The following is a 21,758-nucleotide window of genomic DNA, read 5'->3' as shown; positions in this document are numbered from 1 at the left end:
CCTTTTCAAATGCATGTACCGGTAGGTCCCACACCATCGGCGGACAAGATCGCAAACCCTACAACTGTGTAGGCCAAGTAGGCCCGCAGGCTGTGAAAACACAAAGTCACTAACCCCCACCAAAATATTTGGGCCTCTTAAGAACTTATCTTATGATCATTGCAGGTGAAAAGTGGGTGTCGCTTCATCCCGCCCGAGGAGAGCTGTGTGGGATCCTCTCTTAACACCTTGCCAAAACCTCTGGCATATTTTTGTTTGTTTGCTTACCGAACCCTCTCTTGCCGACTCAAACAGATACTGTATATAGCCTTTGAGTATCCCACAACAATTGCACAGGGGGGTTTGTTTTGGGGGCATTCCTGGCATTGCAGAGGGGATTTTTGGTGGCTGCCTTTTTTGGTGGGATTTCAGAAATACCTGAGGGAATTTAGGCACTGTTTCTGCTGGATGTGGGATTGAGATCCAGCACACACACAAAAGTGCGAGGCTGATCGGACCGCAACAAAACCACAAAGTTAAGTTCCAACTGGATTCATATCCACCTTCTGTAAAATACGGAAGTTGTGATGCTTTACAAAAGGAGAAACCACACTCGCACCTTCCTTGCTCGTTGCTTTAGTTAGTGCACTCGTGAAGCAAGGTGGAGCACTTGTCAAAGGTAACAGAAGATGGCACCCAAAACGGGGTAATGACAGGTCCAAATTACAGCCCACTACCCTGTCAAACCATGGAGGCAGAAATAGAGTCCTGTACCAACACACAGATTCAATGGGCACGCCAGGGCTCCCCTTTGAGAGAGAGCTCAACCTGCCTATTATGGGGCCAACTTTTGGGTCGGAAGTGGGAAGACCTTAAGTTGCCTAAGCACCACAGGAAACCTTCTGGTACAAATGAGAAAATGTTTTGACAAATTAGTGCTCCCCTAGGCACTAGCCGCTCTCACATCCACCTAGCCCTAACCACTGTATCAATTACACGCACTGCTGCATTCTCTTTCATCATCCAGCCACAATCTGCTCGGCCCCAAGTCAGTATAAAGCTCCCAAGATATATTTGAATGCCTGTAGATATAGTGTGATATGCCTGTAGATATTTGTTATAAACTGTGCAGAACGATAATTTGCACACGCATGCACTTGTCAGGCAATATGTCAAGGGAATCAATCTACCTTTTACTGAATGTAAATGGCATACCCATAGATTTATCAAATAAGCAGTGATGTGAAGTCTTCAGTTCGTCCAAACTGTATCAAATTATTTTCTCAATAAACTACTGCAGTATGTTGACTACATTTTCATCCCAAGATACTTATCAGTCAAGGACAAATGACTTTGCCCAATGATAAAACAATAACATTGATGAAATTTCAAGCAACAAAATTCATAAAAATCGCCCCCAAAAAAACGCAGGGAAGGAAACTAAGTAGTAATAATCTTAGTTACACAAACTACCAGTGACTTAACAAAGAAAGAACATAAAATGGCACATCCTACAAAGGTTCATAAATTTCTGCAGAATAGCAGCCTTCATGACGGGTTCATGATTGGTTACGTCATTCCAGTATAGAGCCAAACAATTCACGGGTTCTTGAGAGAACAGTTAAAGTCGGTTTTGAAAAAAGGGTAGCTGACTCATGTATGTGTTTGATGTGTACAGAACACTCAAGACGAATCAAATATATGCTCAGATCACTCTATCCAATAGGGTGCAATGCCGGTCAATTGTGATGAGGTACACATGTGGAGACAGTTATTCTTTACACGGCATAATCCATTATGATGTGACTTTATTTGACTTGCCAGGCTTTTAAGTGATGTGTGTAGCTGGCAAACGGCGAAGAAGGGTTACAGGTCCGCAAAACTTCAATACAAAGAAACATAGTGGCTTAATTAATGGTTAAGCTATAGGGCAGCACAAAAGGGCCCGCTAAGCCCTGTCTATATATTGTGCCAACATGCCTTATGTAAAGTATACGTTATCTTGTAATTTCACCAAAAGCCCCAACAATTGACATAGTGGGTGGCATTATGTGGGCAAGCCTTTATATATTTGGATGTGCCGGCTCTGTTGCTGGAGCTGCCGCAATGGTTGCCCTGACCATACTCTAACTGATTTACATACCTTCAGCGTAAGACCAGCCTGGGTTGACTTGTTCCTCTCGCACCACAAGTGGGACAGTCAGAGACCACAGGGCCAGGATTAAATCAATGTGAAACTAATTGTTGAGTAATTGCCCTAATTGTTCCCAAAAAAAAATTTTTCCGGAATCCCCCCCCCCAAGAAAAAAAGTAACAACCCACCTTGTGTCCATTACAAAACTGTTGATTTTCAGGGTTTTTTTAATCCTACATAAACCTGTCCTGTTACCTTTCCCTTTCAACATGATCCAAACCAGAAATTATTCCTACGCTCTGCAAGTGTGCAACAAATGTCCCCTGCTTCTGGCTCAAAGGTTTCACCTGAGCAAACAAATCGGGTTGCATTCTAGCAACGGGAGAGCCACGCCGACAAAAGAAGTTGCTACAGTTACTGACTAGGGTGCCGGCCTAAGATGCCTTATAGAAGCAGGTGTGTGGATGAAGCACAGGAGGTAGAAGTTGCAAGCAGGTTTTAAGCTTTGTTGAGTGCGCGTATCGCTCAGTGTTCAGCTCAGGAGAGGACAATGGTTAACCATGGAGGATGGGTTAACTTACTTACTTACATGAACCCTAAGTATGTTGTGGCAAACAAACAAGGTAAAACTTCTCAAATCAAGACTGTATCTTCATCGGGAACACAACCCTGCTATCCTGCTGAAATGTGAATGTTTAAATCAGTGCAGGGCAACCTTAATTTACATATAAGTTTTCTGCAAGCATATCTGAAGAAGAACAGGGCACTTCTGTCAGACTACATTTTGAGAAGGTTCTCTGATGTCACCCTAAGGAAAAAGAACAGGGTTTTGTTGGGGGAGGAGTTTATGAGCAGGACAAATATACCTGGTGGTATTATAATCCCCCTCATCTTCAATGACTCTGCAGAGGAACGTTTCCAAACTCCTTAAGCATCCCGTGTCTTATGTGGCTCACTTATTCACGAGGCCTGCTTGCTTGCATGTCAAGTGCTGTGTTTGTTTGCAGGAAGAAGAGAGGGGGGCATTTACACAGATAGCTTACAAGTTACAACCCTGCTCAATAAAGGGAGTTCCAGCTAGGATTTAAGAAACCCGGCCTTCTGGGCCCTGTAATTGCTGATCCTGCTGTTGTTCCAGCGGGGCAACAACAAGAGATTAGCCATTGATTCTTGAATAGGGAGCAAGGGGCCTACATATGTACAAAATGACCCGCGGGGGTAAACACCTCCAACTGAAGGGGTGTCTCCATATATTAAGGAGCGCTTGCTACTGTGTTGAAGCCCCGGTTGGACAAGCCATAATTGTAAGTACCTCTGTATAAAACTTGTCAACAATTCTAAGAACGGTGGAGAACCTTTTTTTCCCCTTAACATTAAGGTTAGCGAAACACTACATATTCGGTTCAACATGTTTGAACCCTGACCTCACCTAAAGCTACAACCTACTACTAGTAGTAAACTGTAGTATGCAGTACTTCAGCATTTTAAGTGGGCCCAACACTCATAGTATTTTTCTGTATTTGGGGACTGCATACATAATTTCTGTAGTATGTGGTACACACCTAATAACAACAACATCTGAGTCTTTCTTCTTAATTTGAAGAAAAAAACTGAAATGCGTATATATGCACCCACTTTGTTTCCAAGCAACAGACACGTGTACCAGTGAATAAACAGCACCCAAAAGAAATCTGATAAACATATCACCGGTACAATGGGTACATGTAGCTATTGAGACACACCCAACGAGATGAAAAAGTGGTTCGTATTCGGCACGGGCGCCGGCATCAAAGAGATGCAACATTCCGGAAAATGTTACACCTTCTGTTCCATCCCCATTTACTCCCCGATTCCTCTTGGGTTATAAAAAGCCGGTCAATATTTGCTGAGCTTATTTCACACCAGGAGAGTGAGACATTCCAGCGGGGCTCGCAGGGCCCAATCAAAGGCACCAATTTGTCAAACTTAAATACTGCTACATTAACTTTGTGTCTGTCTGTCTGTGTGTGCCGGTGTCTCTCTGTGTATGTCTGTGATGCCGACTGCCTTCCAGTATTCCTTTCGGCCTCTTTGAAATGATCTATAGATCCAGGGTAGCTAGTCAGACATTCTCTAGCTCTCTAGTAAACCTATACTGCAAGAATACTATAGAGAAAAGAGCACCTAATCACATCAAAGTGGCTCTGTTTGCCCAGCTAATTGGTTTTTAAGCGGGGGACCTAACATAGTTTAGAGTCCCCATGTTGTCATGACAGCCTCTGTAGTATGTGCAAACTCGCATGTAATGTCAACCGCTCACCATGTACAGTACATGTACTTGTAGACCAGGACAAGCACTGATACATGGAGACAAGAGTGATGATAGATGGCTAGTAATTCCATATGGTGTGTTGACAAAAGTTAAGGTACTCTTTAAAGAGGCATACAGATACAATGCGCTTATACATGTGCCTGTGTATAGATACTTAGTTACTGAAATGCAATCCAATATTAAATGCTTCATCGCAGCATTACAATGTACATCTTTCTTGTTTTTATTTGGGGAGGGGGTTACTTTGGTTTTAAAGCATCTTTAACTATTTCAACATTTAACAAAAAGCTTTTTCAAAAAGTTGAAAATATTTTCAGGTACTGGTGAGTAGCTAGCTCTAAATCACCTGTAATTTACGGTACATGACACTACAGATCTCCATCTTTTTCTTGTTAGTAAGATAAGTTGAAAAATTGTGCAAACACAGTAACAAACATCTACAGTAACACATGGCTGTTTTAATTCTGACTTTTCCAGCAGAAACAAATAGCTTCACATATAAGGAAAAAAATCCATTGCAAACGTGACTTCATATGCAACAGTGTAAATTACTGAATTCCATAACCCAACAGTATGCATCTATAAACTTTCACTTTCAGTTTTAGTTACACAAGAACACGTAGTTGAGGATTTGAGCACATTGTGCTCCCCCTACCATCAGGTTCAAGCACAGCACTTTTTGACTCGAGGGCAAACTCCCCTACTGGATAAACAACAGGTAGGGCCTACAGCTTTTATTGATTATGAGCCCTGCTGTGGACTGTGTAAACATAGCTGAATCCAGTTAGCAGTCAACACCAATTAAGGGGCAATAACGGGGTGTTAATTGCTCTCTTGCTGAATGAGGGGAACCCAACAGGTGAAAATATGCAGCCCAAATGTAACTAAACAGTGTAAGGTCGTTAAAGTAATTACTGAAGAATGTGGGGGTTAAAAAGGGCAATACATGAACAATAACTATTTGTGGAAGATTGTTAAAGAGTTTTAATAGTTTTTTAGAAACTTCAGTCATCTGCTTATTATAGCAACTGTTTATGACTGCGAGTTAAGGCCAACGTGGCCCTGGATGTCAATAGTACACGTCATTGTGCAGGGTAACACAAAACAAGTTAATTGTCCTTAGACTTTGTACTTTGGAAATGAAATCACTTCTGGTATGCATGTGTAGGCGTTCAAAGACCCGTTTGCCAAACAATGACACCCAGTAATCTACAGTACCAACTGACTTTCATTTTGTTGTTCAAATACATAACATGGTTACCAAATACACACATTTAACTCCACAAAAAAATACTGGAAAGTTCCATTATACGTTACAATAAATCTTTTCTCTGAGACTGAGTTTTTGTTGTATCTGAGAAGTAATTATGTAAAATGTCACTGCGTGTACATGGTAAGTAAAATTTCACAAGATACTAATAATATCAGTATAATATGCAAGGCATTTTTTTATCACTCTTTATTAATTCAAATGTTTCGGATTATAACGGGTGGTTTTTAGACAAGGAATATTTGTATAGGTAATAATGCCACATACTGTGATGTGGTTTCACAAAGAAAATATAAAAATCTATTTTAGTAAAACCACAAGTTAGTTAATATTTGCAAGCAGCTGGGATTCTATTACACAAAAGCCACAGATAATAACCTATACTACAAACCTTGTATTATGTTCTCCCCTTATTACCCACAGAAAAAAAAATAACCCCCTAGAGGAATGACAATTAGGTATGAAACAAATTTAATTATTATCTTGTGTGACTGGCCGAAAGAATAAAGGTTTATGGATGCATGGATGGGTACTATAAATAGATGGGTTGTGGTACAACCACCCTGCGTTCATGCTTCCTTAGTAGTTATCCGCAGCTAAAAACAGTCACTGTAGAAGTAGACCGACAGTAACACGAGTCCGAGTGATCAAACAGTGTGAATTTAACCTCAGTTTCCTGAAGTTTTTCCCAGTGCAGCGCACTGACTCAACATTTCTTCCCCTGCTGGGGGAAGACCAGTGCTGCACAATGATCAATTACCCAGCATTGTACCTAGAATTGCTCAGCGGCCTTTGTGGGGAGTAACCAGGTAAAATTTACGACAGCTGCGTCAAAGAAAGGGAGGAGGAGGGCGGCTGCGCGCACACACAAATCGGAAGAGATTGCCAGGATTTAGAGATTTTTTTTCCTTACTTACATGTATGAAAGTAGAGAAAAGACCACCCATACAAATCTGACGTACATGTGGAAGTAGCTTGTTTGGAAGGGAATACTTCCTTTCCTTTCCCATAATCCTCATCAATATGTCAGGTTCTGGGTCTGGCCTCACTTCTTTGACCAATTGTGCATCATCCAGCCAATCCACAGGGATGCCAACGTTTTTTTCCCCTGACATTTAGTCTTAAATCCGCCTTATCCTGAGTTAATTGTTTTCTTTGGCATTTCCAACCTACCTCCCCCCACACACTCCAAAGAGATCTGACTTTTATGGTGGATTTATGCGATTTGTAGCTGTGTTGCATTAATCTAGACGGCCGACTTTATGGTGCGCAACCAAAAAAAGCTCAATCCTTGTCACTTGATGGGTGCTTACAACAGTTTCTTTACATTTAATTGTTACAGACTTCGGTGTTATTAGGTACATGTACAACCATCTAAATAATTAAATGTGGTCTTCGTTTGGCATTAACTCTGGAGACTTTAGCCATAATTTAACACAGAACAGTAAGACGAGTAAAACGTAAACTTTTACTCTCATACACACCCCTCAAGTTAAAAACAAGTTAATGATAACAGTGTTCCCACTCAATCAACACATAACTACCTACTTGCATACATGTATCTGTTTCTTTATGATGTATATTTACAATTAAATGTAACAAAGTTACGTAAGTTAAAGAGACCAGCACCACAATGACTATCACATTTTTTAAATTTTATTGCAGTGTCAACATTTTCCGCATTGTCCATTTCTAATAATTAAACTCTGCACAAATAGTGCGGCAGATTGAGTTGTGTTTCTTCATAGGGTGCATAACAACTGTTGCTGTTTGCATTGTGGAGTGATTGTCCATGCACAGGACCAGTGTTCTTAGCCAGAGTGAAATTATAGCCTAGGGGCATTTTCTCAAGAAGGATGGCGTGGGATCTGGGGCCTGCCTTACAGGCACAACAATTTCGGATTCTAGATGCTCTGTGGTGCAATTTGAAGCGATTCCTCGTCACTTTCCCCCGACTTTTTTTTGAGCAAAACTTTGTATTATAACGAGAGTTTACTTCATGAATCTCCTTGGAATATATTGTTTGTCTTCTAAAGTTTGTTCTGTACTCACAAGCTGAGAACCCTGTATTTTCATATGAATTTCATTTTGACAGGACATCAGGCATAACTGCACTCCTATCTTAAGTTAACAGTGAGCAATTTCGTTCCAAAACTTTCAATTCTGTATTTAGTATTATACAACATCCTTGAATTTTGTTAAGAAATTGTTTAAATTGGTCAAAACTTTGAAATTATTTCTGAGGAACTACATTTCAGGTTGATCTTTGGATGAAAATTGTATTGCTAATTATATCTTCTTCTTTTTTTATTCATTTGTAAAAAGAGGCCGACAAAAAAGCACCCTTTAGCTGAAAAAATAACATACAACAAAACTGAATTGGACAGGGAAGCAAAAGATATAACCTCTTCTGAGCTAGTGTGGCATTGTATTTATTTCTCTTAAGTTCGGAATTCGATATCCAAGGAATATTGCATTAAAAAAACAAGTGTTTATGGGGCTGGTACAAGCATAAGAGTCTATTGACCCGGGCTCTTAAATGTGAGGCAATAATGTCCAGATATAATGTTATCTATACATACTTGCACAGTATAATGCAATACAAATGAGCTTGTTTATAATCTGAAGGTCTGACATGCACAAATCTACTGAGGAATCTGCGAAGGCGAGGATTTTATTGGTCCCGTGTTTCAAATCATAAGTGGGTGCAGATAAGTATGTTAATCTTGTAACCGCATTCTGCAAATATTTGGAATACTTATCCAAAATATTATTTTCAGACAATATCAAAACATACTCTGCATTTGCATGTATGTTATAATACATTCGCGAAACCGTATGGCTTAGACCTAGCATGTACAAAATAATAGTATACAACAGTATACATTGAACTTATATATAGCTGGCCAACTATGGGTAAAAACTGTCAATGGGCCAAACCTTGAGAATCGGTTACTGTAAAAAGTCTTCAGTCTATTAACCCCAACAGAACTCAACCCATCAAACCCCAACGGCATGTTTTGTTGGAATCTGTCAGGATGGGTACAGTACCCCTAAACTGACAGTCTTTTACATTGGGTTGGCACACCTCCAGAATCAAAGTCAGAATATGTGTGTATAATTTCCCATATGGTGTTGGAATTTGCCAGGATGGGTATGGTTCCTAGTAAATCATGCTAGGGAGTTAGGGTTAAGAACACTCTGCTTACTAGTCATACCATGGGACCATGTTTTTAAATATTTCTAAGTCAGATACAGACTGCCAAATAAAACATGCTGATTTAATAAGCAACCACTTTTTCAATTCTTTCCTATTTTATGTTTACTCAAACTTTTAAGACAGAGGAAGCAAGGAATGTTGGTACGTGACCAGATCTCACCTGAATTAATGCAAAATTCTTAGGAGATAACAAAATGAAACTTAGACATTTCAAAACGATTTAATTTCTCTCTGATTCTGCATATAATTTATCTGTATTTCCATCACAGCAAACATTTGAAAAATACAAGAAAGTGGCAACATGCAGTAATTTTTTTTATTTGAAGCCTATGCATCTCAGTCAATCAACAACGAATTATTTTATGTAAAAGAATTCTCAATTTATGCTTTATAGTTAAACTGTGTTTTGATTTGACAAAATCTGAATAGTTGTCATCCTGATGTAAATACACAGTAGAAGTGGTTACGTCATATGCCGCTGATGTCACAAGTTGTTAAGATCACGCGTTCCACACAAACCTGGTCGTACATAGCGATAGCACGGTGCCCACTTCTTCATCAATTTTTTATCCATTGGAAAATATAAATAACGACATCCATCACGTTCCGAGTGATGAATACAGTCAGCTACGAAGCACTGTCCCATTTTCCAGTCTGATTTATTCTTTATGTCTGGGAAATCTCAGCTGTATGATTTTTTGCCTTATCTTTCCATTTGTCACTCGCAGCTCTCAGGAATTGTCTAAGCTAGTCCTTTCGTACGTTACTTTCTGTCTTATTTTTGTTGAACTTTTTCCGACATAGAATAGCCTTCTGATCTGTAACGCAGCAGTATTGCTTATGGCACAAAGGGCACTAGGTTGCCAAACATGCCATTCTATCACATCAACAACAACAACACATCTCAGCTAAAAAAAAAATTCACCGAAATCGCCTGTGCAAAACGAACGGTAAAAATTGCGGACGAGACATTGTGTGGAAGGGTCGCTATTGGAGACGACCCCGAGTGACGTCACACTACGGCGTGTTAGAGAGCCCCACGAAAACAAGAAAGCATGGAACATTCCACTTGGAATATTGCCTGTTCTTGTTAGAATTCTCACTCTGTCTGAGCCACCTCCTAAAAACAGCCTGGGAATTTAAGGCTGTCGGATGCACACTGAGAATATTTGCTTGAAATTACATGTTCACATAACAGTAACAGAGTTCCCACCATTTGCATGTCATATTGCTGTATTCCAACCAGTTCGCACATCACTTTTTTTCTGGTGTTATGGCATTGTAATAGCATAACAGGCATTAACACAGCCAGCCCTAGCCCGACTGCGTCTGGCCGTACAGTACTATCGCAAGCTCTGTAGTACGGCCAGACGCCCGATGCTTCCACAGAGACTGAATTTTGTTGGCCGCCGATGTAGCGATTTTGCTACATCTTTCGATCGCGATTATCTTTTCATCCAGGACACAAATTTCCAAAGTTAAGGTTCGTAGTCGTAGAGCAACTCATACCTTTTCGAAAAAACGTTGTTTGGTCTCAATATTTTCATCCATCTGGCCACAAGACGAATTTCAGTCATCAGATTCCACAAATATCGTCCCCCATGCGATCCCCCATGCGATTTCAAAATGGCGGCCGCGCTGTAATGTATGCAATATGCAGGCGCGCCCGCGCAAACTCATGAATATGCATACACAGTCTGTGACGTATGACCTCGTGTTTTTGGACGTGCGTGCGGCGGGGCCGTACTTCCCATAGCCCATAGTGCAAAATATCAATGGATTGGGTCCGGAGAGCATGATGCTTTTTATAGTAACGTAGTTTGTGTTGCTATCCAAACAAAATACAATATCCACCAAATACACCAAATATACCATACTTTTGATGATTGTCAGCCGTAACAAGTGTTGACAAATGACTTATTGATAACCAAAAAACGCTAATTTTATTTTAAAGTAGCACCAGTTGTTTAAATTATTCTAACCATGACCTTCATGATACAAATGTAGGCTACTCAGTTTCACACTAGTTATTCAGCTAGTTCAAGTTTTAGTTGCAGTGACCAGTGTTTGCCTGTGGCTTTTGAATATTTCATTCTCTCCAATATATAGGGCCTATATCATATTCAAACAATCGGCATTCCTGTTACTATTCGTTAGCCGTGTCACTGTGGTCCTCTTTGTAGTTGAACAGCCATGTCACATTGGCAGGTTACTTACCGTACGTTGTGGTGCGTTGTGCTGTACTTCCACTGCGTAAACTGTTGTTGACGGAAACACTCCCCCTAGTCGAATTTGCTGGCGATATTTCAACCAAAAAACACCACCAGTAGCACAAAAGGCACACGTGCCGAGTGCTAGAAGTTTAAGCCTGTTTGCAGGGGCTGCCATGTTTGATTTCTGGCTGCTCATCTGTCTTACAAAACCTACATAATTCGTCCATTTCAGCTGTCTCCGTATACTCGCGGATGTCGCCATTTTGTAAATACATAGTGCGTCTGCGCTGTAAGGTCAGTCGGTTCACTGATTTACACTCCGTGCCAATAGCGTGGATTTAAGTCAAGGTAACAACATTTAGCAGACGACACGCATTTCTCAGGGCTACATTTTCGACAAATGTTATTCCAAACAGTGTTGTGTTTCTATTTTATTTGTAAGAAGTGGAACAATTTGAATGTCAAGTTTCACTGTTTCAACATTAAATGCAAACCGTATGTTTCTTTAGTTTTAGAATTCTTTTCTTTTCTTTTTATGTATTTTCTTTTCATTTCTTTACATTTGTTTTCTTTCTTTTTCATGTTTCTCTTTTTGACATGTTTTTCTAGTTTACCAATAGACAAATTAATTGGCTAACAGTAAATATAGGGTTAATGACCAAGTATTGGTTTATTTATCGAAAACGTGCCCCCGTATTTCTGTGGTTTTTGTTTGTTTGTGTTGTTTCATTTCATTTAACTTTTTTCTCTTATATTGTTTTCCTTCTTTTTTAATGATTTGTACCGGGGGTGTTGCTTACATTACTACACAACGTACACCATTGCACGTGTAGTAATAGCATCCTGTTTCATATGTTATTCCTTGAAAAACACTGACGCACGCACGCAAAAAGGAAAAGAATATTATCCCAAGTGTGAACTCATTCTTCTATTTTAATTTGGGTTGCATTTATTTTTGATGTCTTATGTTCTCAATCATTGGAAGTTCTGATGTACTTTTTACACTCTTTTTTTTTTGTACCCCGCAATGTGGGCAGATGTTGGGAAGGGCCCGGCCGGCATATCGTACTGACCTTGCCTGCAATTTCAGTCTCCCGGGGGGCGAATATACAAAATAAACAAACCCACCGAATGTTTTTCCATCGTTAAAAGGACCGACCACAATAAACACGGTGGCGGGTCTGGAGCCTGCTGAACTCGACCAGGGGAGTCATCATCAATGAAGGAAAAGAGAAGGGGGAGGAGGAATTAAGAGAAAATAACTTAAAGGCAGCAATGAGAAGCAACTTCACCGCCGAGGTCTGCGTTCACTGCCCAGCCCAACTGATTTGAAAATACCCCCAACAAAAAAGTTATAAACAAACATTAACAAAGAAACTTAATGATAAACCAACAAGCGTTCTTAATCCAAATTACTGTCTTTAATATTTTAATTAATTTTGTATTTATTTCGACCGAATATGTATTTTGTTTTTCCGTCCGTGTTTTAGATACGCTTGATAATAAATTGTGCCATATGGCGAAATTTTATAATTGTAACTTGAAAAGTATGACTCTTAATACCTAGTCTTTTTTATATCTAGCACGAGGGATTACATCAGAATTGCATTATATGTTGTCCTGTTGATGTAATCGACAGGGGAAAAAACACGTACCGTTATATTATTAATCCCATCCTACGCTTCTATGATGTATGTGCGGGCTGTAATATATTGACATTCTTTCGTAATTAACCGGTGTGTGGGTGTGTGTTTAATTAGGGGGAAAGGGCGGGCTGTATATCTGTGACGATGCACGAAACGACCAATCACTGCTTCATATTGCCTGCGTGAAATGGCTGAAAACATTTTACGACTCTTTCGTGTATGATTCGGATCTGAGCAAACGGGGAACCACACTATAAGGCAGTTCATCACTATCCCGAAGATTAAAGAGGGAAATACTATAGCTTCCGCAAAACTCATAACCTGTATTTTTATATCTAAATTGGCGGGAAACAGAAAGAAGAACGGATATCAATAAGTTGACGTCATCATAAACTCGGGCATGCGCTTTGTAGGATCACCTGCCGAGTGTTGACTGGTGACTTAATAGTGTACCATTTGAGCCTTGGTTATTAATGGCCCGCATTACGTGTCTAAACTGTGCGGTTAACGGTTTCCTATTGTTTTCTGATATGTTTTCTGATACAGAGAGGATTTGCCGGCTGAGCTCGCCACACTTCTGGCGGAACTTCACTTGTCCACTACAGTGACTGAGTGACTGACGCACCTGGCTGTTCCGGATCCGGTTGCGTGCACACACACAGGACCATCTGATTGGCAACGAGTGGTGTGGAGCATAGGCGGCGACTGCAGATATCCAGACACGTGACTGGCGAGCGAGTCTACCAGCATGCAGTAGAGGATAATAATGACCTCATCTTATTTACATGTCGTAGTTCGAAGTGCATATATAGAGGCCTGATCTCCCAAGGCGGTTATCTGCATCCTTGGCTGGGACTGCGAGCGAAGTACCCTCGCCAAGCGTGTGATGACAGTGTGCGCATCTTTTAATAGCGGATTGTTCTGTTACTTCTTGTGCCTGTGCTGGGGACGTGGGATAATACTGTCGCGGCTGGACCAGTGAACTTCACAACTTACAGGGAAACTTTTTTGCCTTCGTGACGCATCGCTATACACGATCAACTTCAACGCAGAGTGTGTCTTGGGTGATATTTTTTCCCCAGTGTGTGTTTATCGCCTGCGGGCTCTAGAGATTTCGCGAGGCGCTCGTCTGGAAGCGCCGAGTTGTACATGAGAGATGAACAACGCAATGGAAAGTTGGATTGAGAGAGCAAGTCGGGGAGCAGTGCGCGTTGGGGCCTTGGTGCTCCTTGTGTGTTTAACATTAACCGTTAACAGTTTGCCCACATCGACTTTCAAAGCTGCCACCGTGCCGTCGTCGCCGCACCAACTTCACCAAAACCATCATTCTCCGACGCAAAGTACTGTTGTTGCCAAGAGCGCGATGTCGTGGGACGATAAGACGACGACGACGGCGGGTGACGACAGATCGGAGGTGAGGCATCTGCAAGGAAATAACCAGGGTGGTGTTATCCTCAGCACAGTACAAACGTCTGGGGAGGACAACAACAGAATCTCTACAAGGATGCGGCGAATGAGTAACAGTAGAGACCGAAATTTCGTTTTCGACACCGCCAAACGGATGCACTGCAGAAATGGCTATTTGCTGGCAATCTATGACAATGAAACTATCAATGGAACAACGAATAAAAACGACCCTCACAGTAAGTATCAAACATCATTTGAACAGTTTCAATTAATTTTATGAATTTCTGTAAAATTGCAACAAGTAGATGTATAGGTCTGTACTCCCTGAAGCGCTTTCGTGCGTAAAGAATAAGAGATGTGTCCGTCGTGTAGTTACGCCGTTGCAACCGCTTGCATTTTGCTGAAAACAACTTTGCTATTTAGTGTCCTTGGACTGGAGCTAGGGGAATTCAGTTAGGATGGGCCGTTGAAAAAAGGTCTTGTATTGCAAAGAAGATATAGATGAGGGGATTGACGGGAAACTTCCTTTCTTTCAGACCCGTACTTATATTTTACAACCTGAACGTGGGATAGAAATGAGTTACCGGCAGGGGTGGCCTGTGTGCCCGGCGCGTTGCAGCCACCCCGCGGCTCGGTTGCCAGCACGAGAGACGCTCGGGTCATTTGCACACTTCCTCCCCGATTAACCCTCAAGCTGAGAAACCAATCGCGGCCACTTGTGATTTTCAAACGGGTCATTTACCACGTGGATGCCACATCAGCCTGAAATAATCCAAATTGCTCATTTCAATCAAACTCGTGGCTTCGTTTTCCCTTTCCTTACATCGCCATAGCAGCAATTATTATTATAAGCCGCAAATTATTTTAACATTTGGAAACTCCGGTGCCTAAGCGTGCGCGTTTGATACATCTGCCCCGTGTTTTGAGTATTTATCCTCTGAAAACGGGCTTATTTGTCACAAATAAAACGTGTTGCTAGAAAAGAAAAACCCTTCAAGTGTCTTGTAATTGAGGGCCGGTTGAGTGCCCGGTGAAATAACCCCTGTAGCTATTTTCCTACTTTACACCGCCGATTGTTCCCTTATCTCTCGGTTGGCTAACTTCCTTGGGCCAGCCACTGGCAGAAGAGCCCGCGTGGTTACCAACCTCCGCGCCGCAATACACACGAGGGGGTTCTCTTTACAACCTCTCTTCTCTACCTCGACGAGAGAGGCAAAAGAAGAGCCGAGTTTATACATTGGAGAGAAAACATGCGTCACATTTTACTCACGCAGGCTTGACAATGAAAGAGAGACATACCAACGCGACACTATTAAAAAAAAAGTGTCTGTCGGTTTCGGACGCAAACGAAGTTCCCGCTATTAATAACCCAGCCTGGTGCGCCCGACAGACGTTTGGAGGGCGAGTTTGCCTAATTGATGTGCGAACTCTGACATGGCCTTTTACTCCAAGGGGTCGACAGCCGTTGGAGACCCTTCATTAATTTCAAGTGGGGCCCCTGGGGAGTGGAACGTTCTAGTGGGCTTCCACACCTCAGTGCAGCAGGGAGGGTCAATACATGTACTAACTAAGTCGAATGAAAAACATCTCGTATTCTCTTTCCCGTCATCGTGTTTTTAGAATGACCCCATTTCAAAAAAAAAATCGCCGTGTGTCAAACCGCATTCGGGTATTTTTTTATTTTTTTTTTAGAATTCGTACTTTTTTAGCAGCTTTGAAATATAAGATGCAATTTAAAAGCCTTTGTGCTTGATAAATATTGTGATTGAACCGGAGGGTTTTCTCTCTTTCTATTTTCAATGAGATGGCCTCCTTTTTTGTCACTTGAAGAAAACCTGCGCAGCTCAAACGATGCCGCCCGTGGAAGACATGGTTGACGGCGTTGTCATCCAAATTGACTTTATTCTCTCTGTTTGCAAAACGGCCTATGCGCTGCGCCTGTAATCTTTATAATCACGGTTCAATCTCCATCGAACTCGAGTCTGCGGCCCAAAAAGCTCAGGTAGGGGCTATTGTCAACCTGCTCTCCTTGTACGTGTACCGTACCGCCGGCCGGTGTGCCGAAATAGAGTTGACGTCAATTGAGGTACTTCAGCGGTGCGCTTTCAAGCTCAAGAGGTCCTGGGTCTTGCATAGATCTCGGGGTTTGTTATTGCACCTACCACTTGAAACAGACCGATATGGACGAAAGGTTTAAAAAAAAAAAAAAAAATCTTCGGATGAGGGGGAGGGGTAAGCTGTTTTGTGAATAAATGAATAAAGGATGAAGATAGCATTGTTATAATAACAATTATCCGCCGCGTGATTAGAATCTGTTGACCTATATGGGTTCCGTGCACGAAATGTTAAGGGCGCTTAATTTTTGACGTGCTAACAATCGTCGGGTTTAGCTATATCAAATTTTGGTCGTCAACCTCTTTCATTGAACACAATTCTCGCTGTTAAAAGACAGCCTAAACGGTTAACAGGATAATGCATTTGAAAGGGTGTTCTTGTTTTATTCAAGTTGTGTGTGGATTCGTGACCAAAATTTGGGAAAGGCTCGCACAGAAAATATTCATAATTTGACATTGGTGTGGTAGGAGAGGAACTCCGTCGACTGTGCATCATCAATTAGGCCCACCACCGACGAGATAAGTCTAGGGCTCGGCAGACGGGGGACACGCCGTCACCATACGGCGCTGGGCTCGCTGTCGGACCGTTAGATTACCGTAATTCGCTTCCCACCCTGTCCCTACCCTGACCCATTTTCATAAGGTCTAGCGTACTCCACAGCCGCCCTGCCATGCCAAGCATGCATGCACAAACCTGGCGTACCCAGACAGACGGGTTGGTCCCTCGGAATTCTTGTGTGAATATTTTTGGCAAGTCAGGAGACGGGGGGAGTACGAGGCACATAGTTCAAGGGGTTGGGCGCTTTATTGAGGTTGATATCCTGGGAGAGGGTAGTTGAATGGAGCTGTCAGAATGTCGGGGTCTTGATCTCGCTATAAAGCGCAGATAGGCGCGCATCTGAGCGATCCGGAGAAGCTTTGGCACGTGGGTGAACAAAACAAATCGGTAGATGTCTTGCAATACAACCTCTTCACTATTTCAAGTCCAATGTGTAGTGATCACTGAACATTTCACTTCTCGACATAGCACGACATAAACTTATCTTATCCAGTTCCAGGGAATAGCAAGCCTATTCAAACTCTGGAAGCCGTAAAGAAGACATTCCAGTAACCTTTTTCAATCTTGTGTACAAGACACAGCCATCTTGGTTGGAACCCCGGCAAGAGTGTGAAATATTTCCCAATTGATAAAAGCGCCGATGAACTTGAAACGACCTTGACATTCACAATTGCACGTAGCAATAATGCGATTGTGCAATATCGAAGAAATATGATCAGGTTGTTTTTTTTTATTGAACGTTGACGGACAAGCATTTGATGTAGTCTTGCTCGCCCGAAGAGCTTCTTTTAATTAAGGTGTTTTCCCCTCCTCTTGAGATTATGTCTTGCACTTTCGCTGCAGCAGGTACACCGGTTGGGAAGGCAGTTTTGTTTGATTGCCAGCCGTTGTATCGTGTGTAAATTGCGATGGGTTTACTCATAGACGCCCCTGCTCCTAGTGTCTTGCCGTGTAAAATCGATATAGGCAAACTTGGAAACTCCGATTTTCACACAAGTACGGTCGTTTTCAGTTTCATCGAAGTTCACGATGAGCACGACGACGCGACGGCAGGGCTAGGTGCGACATTCCGGCGCTTATACTCCGTCTACACCATTATTGAACTCGTCGGTCTGCACACAATGCACTTGGGGTAAAGTTGTAAAATGGCGAGCGAAGCCAAGAGATGTGCAAACATACAAAATATCTGCAAATGGTTAATTTTCTACCGCCCAATCACCAAAAAAAGAAAACTTGCCGCCTCCAGACGACTTTTAATTGTACAAATCGATAACGGCTGTCTGTGGGTGATTGAACAACGGTCGGGGCACGTAATTGTCCAAAAATTGTGTAAAAGGCCTGCACTTGCACTTAACGCCTTGTTGTTTTTATTCATTTACTTTCGGCACTCAAGTTTTAAAACTACTTTCGGCACCAAAGCTAAACAAAATATACGTTCAAGTTTCTTGTGTGCTATGTTTGTTTTATAGAAAGTTAGCTGCACATTTAATGTTTATGAGGCTTATACGTACGTGGTACATGGTCAGCGCGCCTTGCGATATCACGACCAACCGAGGTCGCCAATGAAATGCTGTGTGTCCGCCAAACATCAATGATTGTGATAATGAGGTTCTATACTCATAATGGGGGGACCTTGCAAATGACGTCATATCTGAGGACCTATTCTGTTCTTTTGTGATAGATACGAGTATAATGCCAATGAATTTAATTAACAGAAGAAAAAACTTCCCGATGCCCGCCGATGCGCAAGGGTTTGATACAATGCTATGTTGCTCCCTCAGTAAATAGAGACTTGATGATGAGTCTATATAGACTTTATTAAGGAAGGCATCAGCTATTAACCCGTGGCTGCACGCTCCTTTTTTTGGCCACTATCTTCTTTTGATATTTCAATTGATTTTCTTTTCTTTTTTTTTCTCTCTCTCCCTCTTTAGCTTACTTTTTGATAACGACGGTAACATTTAGCGAAGTCAAGATTTTAGGAGTGCACAGTGGACTGTACGTCTGCATGAACAGTCACGGCAAACTCTTCCCGTCGGTAAGTTGCACAATTTAGATTTTTTTCTCTCTCTCTCAAAATTCTTGTTGAATATAAGTATGGGTGCACATTGAACAATGTGATTTAATTCGTTACTAAAAATTATAACCACTTCTGTTCTTCCCTTTCCTATTTCGCAAAACAGCCTGATGCGACTAACGAATGTGTCTTCAAAGAAGAATTTCTGCGGACTCTGTATGCGGTGTTCTCGTCCCAAGCTTACGACTCCCCTGCTAGGAAGAAGAGATGGTACATAGGACTCGATAAAAACGGCCGGCCACGGCTGGGCAGGAAGACCAAGAAGAGGCACTCGATGACACACTTCCTCGTGGAATCAGTATGATCACGGAATGAAACCGAAGGCATTTCAGAAGCAGACTTAGCGAGTCCGAGAACTCTCCGCAGCCACGACGAGAATCGCGATGGGCGATAAACGGTTGGAGATATTAATGCTGTCTCGCCGGTAACACTTGGCTTGAGAGCCTCGTGAACTCCACAGCTCCACGTGTATGCGATTTTAAATGTACATCACACGTGTCATCCGACGCAATGGCAATGGTACGGCGAGGCCCTATCGGTGGACGTCACACTGCCGGGCGGATACGCACCAAGGAGGCGCGCTTGGACATCTCCCTCGTGCCTAAAACTGCTAAATCTGTCACCAGAAGCTAAAGTCGGAGACATAAATAATATATCTTTGGTGTTAGATGTATTATTTACGTTGGAGGCATGAGCATAAAGTATTCCACATTGACGAGCGTTCATCAATATAAATATAAGCCGCCGTCGTTTTAATGTAACAAATATTGTATCATATTAATAGCGAAACAAAAATATTTAAGATTTTTAAAAATACTTCAGTGCAAATTGTGTTTAAGAATATGTCAAGTATTACGTATACACTTTAGACAATGATGTTAATCTTCCACCTAGGATAGGGTACCTTACGATAAACATTATGGATGGGCCACCGTTTACTTTGTGTGGACCGTTGTGTTAACTTCATCATTATAGTTTTCATTTTGTTGTTCCCAAAGTGATCATTATTCATGTGAATAAGTACTATAGGTCTTTGTAATTGTTCGGATATCTTGTTAAAGACTTTCCCTACGTGTTTTTTTCCCCCTTTTCGTTATTAAGGAAAAGTTGGACCAATGTTTAGGCCCTTTTTCAACTAGCAATTAGTTTCGATATGGTATACCACAGCTTTGCTCCATATTCTATAAGTCATAAATTGTGGATACTTCTTTGGGTATAGCTCACTGGTCTTTGCAATAAGTTCCTGCTGATTAGGTGATCAGAGAATGGATATTTTAATTCGAAACGAAAATCATACCAAAATGTCTGATGGACCTCATTTTCTTTCCCCAACAACTGATTTGATATCATGACGAAGATTCGTCTGTAGACATAAAAACCAGTTGATCCAATCACTGGTGCTTTAAGCCCGACCAAAAAAAAACGTTCTGAAGGGAAGCAATTTCGAAACTTGCCGATAAATCTCAAAATGAGTCTAGTTAAGACTGTCAGCATAAGACCAGAAGCTGAGCCGTTGTCAATGGGGTACCCAATTTGCAGCAGGGCTGTCCTTCGGGTTCTCAAGGGGAAAGTCCAGCCGTAGGTGCCCCTCCGATCCCCTGTCACTCACCCGGACAATTGGGGCATTCAGCAAGTTTGCACACATCACTCGCCTTTACCGACACACCTGGTTAGACCTGTATGAGACCAGCCGACCGTGAACCAAGTGGTTCAGACCCGCCGAGAATGGGGATTTGCGAACAAGTATAGGTTTTTTTGTAAGCGCCGATGCTTGTCGGCCTGGTTCCATCATCGTCTGGAGTTTGGTGGTGGGGTATTCACGGGGGGGGGGGGGGGGGGGGGGGGGGGAAGGGGGGGGAAGGGGGTGAAACGCATCCATGCCATCGCCTACTTTGATCTAGTGGCGGTGACAGACTGTTTGAGTCAGTCAATCTGGCAATTCAGAATGCGCACATGTATAACACACTGACACCTTCAAGCGGGATGGCAAAGGTTCGGCTGGTCCAATTGGAGTCTCGTACAAATGTCTTGAGTGGATGCAATGTTGATGTATCTGGCCTTCTCTATAATAATCAACCTCGTGCAGCTAACCCGTACATGCGACATGCGCAGTTCTTGGATTGTAAAACAAATAGGAAATATACACCGAATGGAAACATAGTCCAACTAATATTTGGATATGATTTCGTCACAACGGATGGTTGTATTATACATTTTCGGGAATGAGCACATCGTGCATGTACACGTAATAGTCACTATAGTACCTCTCAAGTATTCTAACTATACGAACAACTGCAAAATATAACTTTGTTCGTGGTTACTCGTTAACGGTTGTATAAGTTGATAGCCCACCGAAGGTCCCTTGCAGTTAACAGGAAACTTCAATTATTATGATTGATATTTATATATATATATATATATATATATATATATATAGTTTGTGTGTGTAAAAACACACTAACTTGGGGGTTCCACTGGCTCAAACCGTAGTTGTCACACAAGTCGTTTTTGTAGACGACAGCCTCCCTAGTGCTGACCGCGTGCTTATGTAATATTTATAAGACATCCGAGGATATATTTTTATGATGATATTTTTATACATAAGTTATTTATACGGTGTATTTATTGAATTAAACAAAAACTTCGAAAGTGTGTGACGCCCTCCGTAATAAGTGCGCACACCGTGAGGAAGAGTGCTATTCGGTCTTCAGGCTACATGGCCTAGGGGGTTGAGATGTTGAGATTGTCGAGGTGTTAGGTGATGATTTTGAGCATTACAGAGAAGATAGCAAAGTATACTGTAACTATAGTGACAGACAATTCTATAC

General features: G+C 41.8%; 1 protein-coding gene across 2 annotated transcripts; it reads left to right on the top strand.

Moving 5' to 3' along the window:
* The first annotated feature begins 3,300 nt into the window (after window positions 1–3,300).
* LOC119728299 (fibroblast growth factor 4-like) lies at window positions 3,301–20,748 on the top strand. 2 transcript variants are annotated; one of them, XM_038200482.1, is made up of 4 exons: window positions 3,301–3,417; window positions 13,320–14,416; window positions 18,788–18,891; window positions 19,037–20,748. In XM_038200482.1, the coding sequence occupies exons 2-4, from the start codon at window positions 13,930–13,932 to the stop codon at window positions 19,232–19,234; spliced, it is 789 nt and encodes a 262-aa protein (XP_038056410.1). In that variant the 5' UTR covers window positions 3,301–3,417; window positions 13,320–13,929; the 3' UTR covers window positions 19,235–20,748. The 2 variants fall into 2 exon arrangements, with proteins under 2 accessions (XP_038056410.1, XP_038056411.1); XM_038200483.1 differs by lacking the exon at window positions 3,301–3,417 and adding an exon at window positions 11,411–11,475.
* Window positions 20,749–21,758: the final 1,010 nt, after the last annotated feature.

The sequence above is a fragment of the Patiria miniata genome, unplaced genomic scaffold (genome assembly GCF_015706575.1).
Source record: "Patiria miniata isolate m_02_andy unplaced genomic scaffold, ASM1570657v1 HiC_scaffold_20, whole genome shotgun sequence".
In the NCBI taxonomy this organism is placed as follows: Eukaryota; Metazoa; Echinodermata; class Asteroidea; order Valvatida; family Asterinidae; genus Patiria; species Patiria miniata.
Note: the sequence above shows the minus strand (reverse complement) of the source record. Positions and strands in the feature narration are given on the sequence as shown.

Bases quoted from the DNA above. Each gene is read 5' to 3' on its own strand.
- LOC119728299 (XM_038200482.1), top strand. From the start codon at position 13,930: ATGAACAACGCAATGGAAAGTTGGATTGAGAGAGCAAGTCGGGGAGCA. The intron at 14,417-18,787 runs GTAAGTATCAAA...CTCCCTCTTTAG, and splicing joins GAATAAAAACGACCCTCACA to CTTACTTTTTGATAACGACG. The intron at 18,892-19,036 runs GTAAGTTGCACA...TTCGCAAAACAG, and splicing joins ACGGCAAACTCTTCCCGTCG to CCTGATGCGACTAACGAATG.